Source organism: Cryptomeria japonica, chromosome 7 (genome assembly GCF_030272615.1).
Source record: "Cryptomeria japonica chromosome 7, Sugi_1.0, whole genome shotgun sequence".
Classification (NCBI taxonomy): Eukaryota; Viridiplantae; Streptophyta; class Pinopsida; order Cupressales; family Cupressaceae; genus Cryptomeria; species Cryptomeria japonica.
In genome coordinates this window covers 726155297-726165023 of record NC_081411.1, presented here as the reverse complement: position 1 = coordinate 726165023, position 9727 = coordinate 726155297, and the positions used below count along the sequence as shown (strand labels likewise).

The window sequence follows — 9727 nt, the reverse complement described above, 5'->3', positions numbered from 1 at the left end:
AATTAAAGCAAGTGTTTATGCATAAATCATAAGAATCCTCTTTGACGACCTTAACATCATTTGAAAAAAAATAAAAAAATAGATTATTATTTAAATTTTAATATTTAGAATATAGAACTTACAAATAAGTTAATTCATTTCAACTTCAACATTCATATTTTTATGGTTCTCCTTTTCTCAAAGATTCTTCTAACATAACATCTTAAGAACAAAAAAATCATTGATATCATTAATACATTAAAAATTTATGTATTCAAATTAGATTTAACCCAAAAAAATCATTGATCAATTGAAAACATTAAAGCAAGTATTTCCATTCCAGTATGATAAACTTACAATTTAAAAATTAAAAAATAATATTATAACTTATTAATTTTTATCTTCTTTATCATTATTATATATTATTTATTAAATCCTATAATAATATTAATCTTTGCAAATCTTCAAATATTCATTAAAATGAGAATATTGCAATGCGAAAAAGAAACAAACAAATAAATATATAATTATACTCATTTAAAAAAGATATAGCTTCTATATCCTCAAGTAAGCAATTAGAAATGATTTGAAATTTCGTTTGTAATGACTTAAGCAACCTAACGATACATATGTCAACTAATCTAATGGAATCTAAATTGACATAATAAAAATACAAGATAACGACCACATAAACACTTTTGATTCAGTCAATAATTCAAAATAAAGAGATATCTCAATCTCGAAATGTCGCAATTTTAGTGGTTATCAACTCTCAATACCTTTCATTATACATTCTTTTCAATTATTTTTTTGATATTTAAATTCCTCAAGTAGTAGTACTATTGGAGATGTATTTTCTGTTAGTTGAAATGACCTTGAACCACTGCATCTCCAGCGCCTCATCATTGCCACAACCAGAATCCATCAAGCAAATACATTTGCTGGTTAACAGTAGTGGGCTCGATCTTCCATCCAAGCACAGCATTGCAATGCTGCCATTGACAGCAATTTGAAGCTTTGAAGTTGAAACGATCTGCCATGCTGAATTCGGGTTATTGCAGATCCCAGAGAGTACAGGCGCTTGTCCCTCCCCTTGTGCTGCTATGCACTGTGAATCGTCCGAGAGCCCCAGCGCTTCTTCCGAAGCTTTGAAAGCGAACAATCCATGGCCGTCGCAGGAATCGAGCTTCAGATCTCCTTTCGACACAGCTACACAAAGACCGCTTGCCGGATGATAAATAATTTGGTACCAGGCTTCTTGCGAGGAAGAAAATGGTACTGAACCAGATTAAACAAAACAGAGCATTAGAACAGAGCTTTTCTGTCAATTGACGTTAAAGTTATGTAAATTGAAGTTAAATGTTGAATTAAATTTGCAGATACCCTGGAATGGCTGCTGAAGCGGCTTCAATTTTGCAACAAAGACTGGATTTCTGAGGCCGTCCCAGCGGGCATTGAAAATGCCATAGGTTTCTTCAAACCCTGGCTGCTTGTTGCGCAAATAATAGCTCCCCTGCAGCGTCCACAGCGCCCATTCAAAGTCCCCGTCGGCGGCAAATGCCAGAAAGCAGTTAATATATTTGTTGTCTTTTACGCTTACTCCTCTCTGATCTATGCCGAATTCACTGACAAATAACGGCGAGGCACTAAAAGTGCTGCTGTTTCTGACCACGAAAGCCATATGATCGTTGATCCGTGCCGTTACAGATCCGCAAAGATCGTTTGCATTTCCCTTTTCCCAAGCATTTCCATCGGTAAAAGAATACCAGTGTAACTCGTACACAATTTTGTTGCCAAACCCTAACAAATTGACAGGCTTCGCCGCCAGGAATTTCAAGTCGGCGTCATAATTGAGGCCCGAGAGAATGACTAGCACGTCCGGATTTGCCGCGTGGACGGCCGCTGCACCGGCCTGCATGTATGTGTACCAGTCGGTGAGATTCGATCTCGGGCCACGAAGTTCGTTACGCAGACTCATGCCTACAACCGCACTGACATTAATGAAAGCCGAGGCTACGGTTGTTAGCCCTAGCAGCCATGCCTGTGGATCGAAATACTCATCGCCGAAGAAGGCGTTTCCATCATGGAGAGCACAGCACCACTGAGGCTTACTCACCTGTAAAAGGATTCACCATACAATTTCATACAATTTTTTAATGGTTCAGGACATCAAATTTCTACAATCTATAAGATTTAGAAGAGTTATTTCATTATTAGATTGTACATCAATATTTTAGATCATGTTTCATGATTTATTATAAAATTATTAAGAAAACAAAATGAATAACAGATCAGACCAACTTAAAAAAGAGGAGAAAGAAAAAGACAGTGACATTTTGATCCGCTTTCCTACTTACTCATTTTGTTCTCTATAGCACTCAATCACTCAATCATCCTGATAATGCATGGTTCAAACAATTGATGCACATTCTGAATGATTATTAAATCCCTTGAAACAGAAATTGATTAAATAGTGAATCCCCTGCACTCACCTGGTTATCCAATATGACCATTAGTCCGGCCTCTCCAAGCCCCATCGCAACTCTCTTTAAAGCTTCTATCAAGCTTAGATCCAGAAACTCCGGATTGTTTGCCCTTATTCCGTCTACTGCGCTGCTCAGATTCAGCGACATCAAGGACGATGTGACCGTGAGACTTTGATACTCGGGCTTCGTCACCATGAATGTGGCCCAAGTAAGGCGCACGCAGTTGAAACCCTGGGAAAATACTGTATTTGCAATGTATTTTAGGGGTTGGCGGTTTAGCCCCTCCGTGAGCATGGATTCAAGATGTGAAACCAGATTAACGCATGCCAGCTTTACCCTCCCGCCACTTTCTTCATCCACGATCCATCGTGATTTCGTCAAAAGACGAACAGACGCCGCTGGCCAAGAGCAAACACAGAGGAACGCAAGAAAAATTACGAATGTTTTCAAATCCATTGTAATTTGTCGCTGGGCTCGAACCCACGACCTGATGAGAACTGTACAAGAGGGTAAATCACCTCAAACGAACTCTACACACATCTTTCGCATGGAAGTTATGAACTCTACACACATCTTTCGCATGCAAAGCACAGATATGTATAAGAGGATAAATCGCGTGAGGGTGCTGAATAATCTTCCATTGCTGTAGTTTGAAATCGAAGTTGAGGTGACTGTTAAGCAAAAATGATTGTTTTGCAATCCTGGATTGAGCTTGAAGATAAATCTTTATGGATTGTCCTTATTCTTCTGACTAGCTGATTTGTTTCCTTCACTCAGTCACCTCTCTACAGTGAAATCATAACTCTTTTTTTGCTCCAAAGTCTTAGTATATGGCGATGAAATACAGCACGTCAAAGGTGTACCAAGATTCCATCGATTACATTACCGAAGTTTGGAGACAAGTCAGTTCCATCTCTCTTCTGAAGTGTTTCTAAAGTTCGCTAGTGCAAGTTGAGATATCGTAATGAGAATATTTGGAAATTTGCCGTTCTACGAGAGAAACGGAAGGGTGGAGTGAAAAAAACAGACGCGATATCGGAAGTACACTATGATAGTTTTCTTCTTCCACCTTTTTTAATTTTCTTTTAAGGTTCACCTCGCTACCAGTCTAGCACCTTCACAAAGTAGTTTTAGTTATCTAATATGGGGCACATGCTTATAGGTTGAGACCTCTTAGATTAAGAGCCAAAGACTGAGGAGTATCCATTCTACCAAATTTGCTCGGGGCAGAATCCTCGCCTCATCCCTTATCCCTGGTGAACTTATTTGGAGCCATTCAACTTCACAGCAGAACAAACACCCATTGACATAGTTTTCTCTTTAATGATATTTAGTTAGAATAGTTTGTATATTCCTAATTCTAGAATCTTTTAATAATCTATGATAGAAATTTAAGTAATATTTTATTATTAGAAATTAAGATGTCTATTATATTAAATTCATACTCAATATGATTTAGATATCATTCATTTTATTATCAAGGTTTCTCCTCTACTTATATTTCATGAGGGAAAGAAAGAATTGGAGAACGATTCCATTCTATCTACAACAATTGAAAATAGAGCGGATAGGTTCTCTCCTAACTGCCCTCTAAAGTTGTAGTTAGTGGATTGGGTTATCTATTTATAAGAGTACTCTTGGATGATTTCTAGTGAACTCATTCAAAGTCATTCAACTTCATTAGCAAACAAATGATTTGTTGGTTATATAACCTAGTTTTGGTAACATTGCTTACATCCACATTACAACAATATATATGAGTCCCTTCCCTACTCCTATGTAAGATCTTCATGGTAAGGTAAGAGTTTATGATTAGTAAAGTTATTATTGTTTCTTTCTAAATACCACAAGTTAAAGATGAGAGCATATAGTGGATGCATAATGAATTCTATTTTCAATAACAACAATGCCTAGAAAGTAATAATGGATTGCAAAACTGATAGACATATGATCAAGCTTCAATGTATAACACTCAAATGTGAGTAAAGCTTCTTTCATGATAAAATGTTCTCTTGGTGATTACAAAATATATGGCTCCACAATATGTCAACTCTTAAGAAATATAAAGCTTTCTATAAATACAAAAATATGTGTTGCAATCCAAAGAAATCTCTAGAGTACAAAAATTTGTGTGAGATTTTCCTTTTAAAATATCAAAAAGTTTTTACTCTCCAATATTTAAGATATTAAATGTGTTTCATCCTCTACTCTTTAGATTCTACTATAATATTAAGATAAACAAAGTGTACACAAATCTGGAAGTAGATTTTGAAGATTACCCACTTAAATGTTTATGTGATTAGAAAATCCGAGAATAATAGTATGAAGAAATAAAGACAATAAGAAACATGGTATTTATGTGGAGAAAATCCACACCCAAAGAGATCCAATTCTTTTATTAATTCTTCAAAGAAGTTTACATCAGCAAATATTTTTCTCTAATTTTTGTAGCACTTCTCCAACTTGGAAAACAATTATGCATACCACTAACTCAAGGTGCCAAATTATAGAAGAGTTGGATGTGAGAATATGAAAATTTTTTATCAGAAAATAAGCATGATAAAATCACTTGTAAAAACTATATGCCCCCTTAGTTGATAGCTAGTAAACATAATAAATTACAATAAATCATCACATGTCCTTCACATGGTCACCTAACCCACAACCAATTAAAATTAGTGAATACCAAATGCTTCATAACTTATTGATAGTTAATATGCACAACATTGAAACCTTGGTGCCCCAATTAGAATGACATACAAGATACATGCAACAACATACACATACATGCAAGTCTATGTGGCCACCGCTCCCAAAGTGGATGCCTAAAAGGAATGTTCTACCTATATGATTTATTACTACTATTGATGATTGGATCCATCTCTATGAATGCAATTATGATTTTTCATAGCTAAATAAGTAGTAATTATTTTAATCTATCATGGCCTTAGTTATCCAATTACACATTTCAAGGATCTTGGAGAGATATGAAAATGACTTAGGATTGTAAGGTTAATGTCAGCTTATTCTAATATTCACCCACTTGATCTTATGCATTACAATGACATCCATAAAGAAAGTAAAATTTTAATCAAGTATAATGATCGAGTCATGTAGGCTTCTTGCACTAAGAAAATTTATCCATGATCATTGGTTTCTTGAGAGAATGTGTAACATTATCCGAAATATAAATTTTCTCTAATAAGATTTTACCATTCTTGACCATTTCTCGCATGAATTGATACTAGACATCAACATTATTAGTACAAGAATAATACATAATTTTTTTTACCAAAAATATGCTACTTTGACTATCACATCCAATCCTCACAATCTTTCAATCAAAACCAATGCCTATATGAAGTCTTTGTAACCATACCACCTCCTTAGATGAATGTGTAGTGGCCACAAACTATGCTTCTATTGGGACAAAAGAAATTATAGGCTAGTTTTTCCTCACCACTTCATCTCTAAACAAAGAGAAACACATACCCACTAGCTGAACTTGAACTATCAAAGTCACTTGCTCTTTCTAAATCAACCAAATCCTATATGTCCAATGAATTAATCACATCATCAGTCTTATTGCTCACGAATTCACACCATCCATGATATATCCATTATTTCATTCCTTATTTAATCATGTCAATAATTACAATAATAATCATTTTGTGCAACATTGTATTCTTATATATTATACATTTTTTATGTAGGATTTTTGAAGCATAGATGATTAAGTTAGGAAGGGGTTTGTTCACCATTCCAATTAACTACTATCAAATAGTGAAAGGGGAGTTGTAAGTTTAATTTTTGAAAGTTGGTTCACTATTTTGATAAATAGATTTATGTCATTTATTTTTTATTTTTTTGTAATTATATTTTTTGTTGATTCATAGTTGATGTAAAATCCATTTGCCCTTAATTCAAATAGATATTATAGTTCCCTTTGAAATTATGAAATTTAAAGAAATTCCCTCCCAATAATTAACTAAATATTTCATACTTTTTAATAGAAACATAATTTACATCTTATGAAATGTTAGAAACTAGTTTTTTAAATAAAAATTACAAATATTATATTCTTATACCTTTTTTTGATTTTGTGCTTAGCCTTCTACATTGTTTTATATTAAATAATATTAATTTTGCTCTCATCATTTTCCTTATTGAATTATGAATTATATTATATTTTTCATCTTTCTTATTTTCAATTTGATTAATTTCAATAAATTAGATTTCAATTTTTTATGCATTTTGTGATAATAAAGGCAACATATAACTTGTATTGGCATTCTTGTAATATCAAATACAAGAAAAAAAAGTTAATTTTTAAAAATATATAAATTTAGTAATCTTTTACTTTATATTCTTCTTAATTGTTATTCAATAGTAAGTATGGTGATTTGTTCTTATTTATGAATGTTCAATTTTTTAAAATTGAATGTTTCTTGGTGTACTTTAGATAAATCCTTTAAAATATATGTATGCTAGTTTAATATATGACACTTCAAATTTCAATTATTAAATATTTGGTATAAAAATACATACTAATTAAAAATATTTTATAATTTTAGATGCGCGCGTGCACACACACACACACTTATTTTGATGGTATAAAAATACATATTAATTTTAAAAATATTTTTTAGGTTTTAGATTCACATAACAATTCATTATTCCTATAGCTAATTAAATTTGAATATAACATTGATGGTGCGTTTGTAATGAAATATTTCTTTTTCTTTTAATTCTGTAAAATAAAATATCTATAAAATAGAAAAGATTATCTTTCCTATGCTAATTTAAGGAAGCGTTAATTTAAGCTATGTTTTACTAGTACACCTATATTTAGAAAAATCTATGTAGAAGACATTAGAGACATCATTATCTAAGTGACACAAGAAATTTCATGCTTGAACATGGTGACACTAATATAAAGACTTGAGCTCTAAAGTAGACAATCTCATAATACACATTCTCTTTAGAAATTCTAAAAAAATTGCACTACTAATTTTAATTGATAGAAGTACACTCGATATACATAAAATCCATTCTTAAGATGCACATCCTTATCCATTAAATAAAATTTTACTATTTATATCTTATTTATTCTAATATTCTTATGTTTTTTAATATAACATAATTTTAAATATTGATAAAATATTTATAATTTAAAAATAAAAAAATAATTTAAAATTAATAGATGACAAATTATTTATATATAAAAGTATAATTAACAAGAATAATATAATAATTATAATTAATATTATATGATTAATATACTAATTTAATCTTAATAAGAATATACAACTAAAAAATATAATAATAAGAATAATATAAAAACATAATAATATAACCATATAATAATTATAATTATTATAATTATCATAATTTAAAGGGAAATGGGGCATCCCAGAATGACCATATGAGATCAGTATGCACATCCAATATATATTGTTTCTTGATAAACAGATGCCAATATACTAATACAAACACATACTACTATGCCACTAAGCAAAATTAGGCATAGTTTATTTCCCACTATTAAAACCTTGGAGGAAAGTGATTGCTATTTTAGTCTTTCAAGATCAAGTAGTTTTAGTAACATGCATACATTTAGATTCAACACTACAAAAATCATAAAATAGAAAGAAATAAGACAGAGAATAGAACACATAGCTTTACATGGGGAAAACCCTTTTGGGTAAAAAAAAACACTCTCCAAAACTAGAGAGTCGTTGCACTATTTAGCAAAAAAGAAGTACAATTATAATACAATATTCAAGATCTACATGGAGATTTACATCCTGCTCCATCCTTGACAAAATCCAATAGCATAAGCCCTATGAAAATGAACTCCTCTCTCTTACAACTCCTCTAGCAATACTTGTATTTATAGAGATTACAATGCAAAAAGTAACAACTTCTCAAATGCGTCCACATTCAATGTATCTTCAACATATTATTAGAAACTATTTTTGCATAATTCTTGCATAAATATTAATTTCCAAACTTAAATTGCCAAGTGGATGCCAACTTCATACCAAATAAGGAACAAGCCATAGAAATCTCCCAAGTACCTTGATAGATGTTACCACTATGCAACTCCAAGACGTTTCAAAAACTTATTTCTCTAGAAGATCACCCAAGTGACAAATGGCTCTATTACATGGTCTTCTCACTATACTTGTAGGAGTAGATTCTCCGATAGGACCCACAAAGTGTTATGGATTCCTATTAAAGTTATTGCTTAAGATAGTATTAAATATGCACAATATTAATCAAATAATGCCAAAATAATTAATTCTAGGACTCAAAGGTACCTTAATCCCAACATTCTCCCACTTGTTGAAGGCATAACAAGAGTCATTGGAGACACCATGATTTGCATTATTAAAAGTGAACCAATGAAATCAAATCATCATAACCATTCATGAAACCACATAGATACCTAGCACACTCTTGTTCTCCAATCAAGACATTAGCAACAACATCCAATATGTCAAAATCTCAAAAAATAATCCCAATCATCCTCCAACATCTCACCTATGTACAAAAGGAACAAACCAAGGTGAATATGCACTAGTCCAAAGCATGGAAGCATGAGAATCTAGTGATACCATAGGCTACTTGATCCTACCATAACTCCCCTATGCTCATGAGCTATATAGAAGCATCAACAACACCAACTTCAAAGCCCATAACTAGAACACAATTGCAAAGTAATACTCCAGAATACAAGATAGAACATCAACTAGAATAATAATCAAACTAACTACTCCTATCCAACTAATAGAACCAGATGACTGAAAATAGCACCCACAACAAGTGTTGATTCATCCGATCAAACATACCACAAAGGTATCAAACATCAGTAAACTTGTACCACTAGCATAACCAACCATAAGCTGCAACTAGAAGGTCCATATCCAAATCAATCGATGAAGATCAAATACATCCAAGAACTCCCACAACATGGGCATTGTTGTATATAAAATGATTGAATGAATACCGAGTTTACCAATCACAACACACAATCCCAACACATAGAAAGTGTAGCCATGTAGAACGAAGGACCATCCACAAAGATATGCGTGAGATTTTGCCAAGATCTAGAGGCAATGGAAAGCACAAATAAGAGAGACAAAATAGATGACAGGAATAAACTGTATTCTATCAAGATGAAAATATGATCAACTGGATCATTACAAGATGTCGATTGATTGTCCGTACAAATAATGTAGATGAGCTTGCTTATATAG

General features: G+C 32.3%; 1 protein-coding gene across 1 annotated transcript; it reads right to left on the bottom strand.

The window, feature by feature from the left end:
• Positions 1 to 650: 650 nt before the first annotated feature.
• LOC131049270 (glycosyl hydrolase 5 family protein) lies at positions 651 to 3299 on the bottom strand. The gene is made up of 3 exons (XM_057983317.2): positions 2472 to 3299; positions 1363 to 2095; positions 651 to 1257 (listed from the first exon to the last, which is right to left on the bottom strand). Exons 1-3 carry the CDS (start codon positions 2919 to 2921, stop codon positions 806 to 808), a joined length of 1635 nt encoding a protein of 544 aa, XP_057839300.2. The 5' UTR covers positions 2922 to 3299; the 3' UTR covers positions 651 to 805.
• Between the last annotated feature and the right edge of the window lie 6428 nt (positions 3300 to 9727).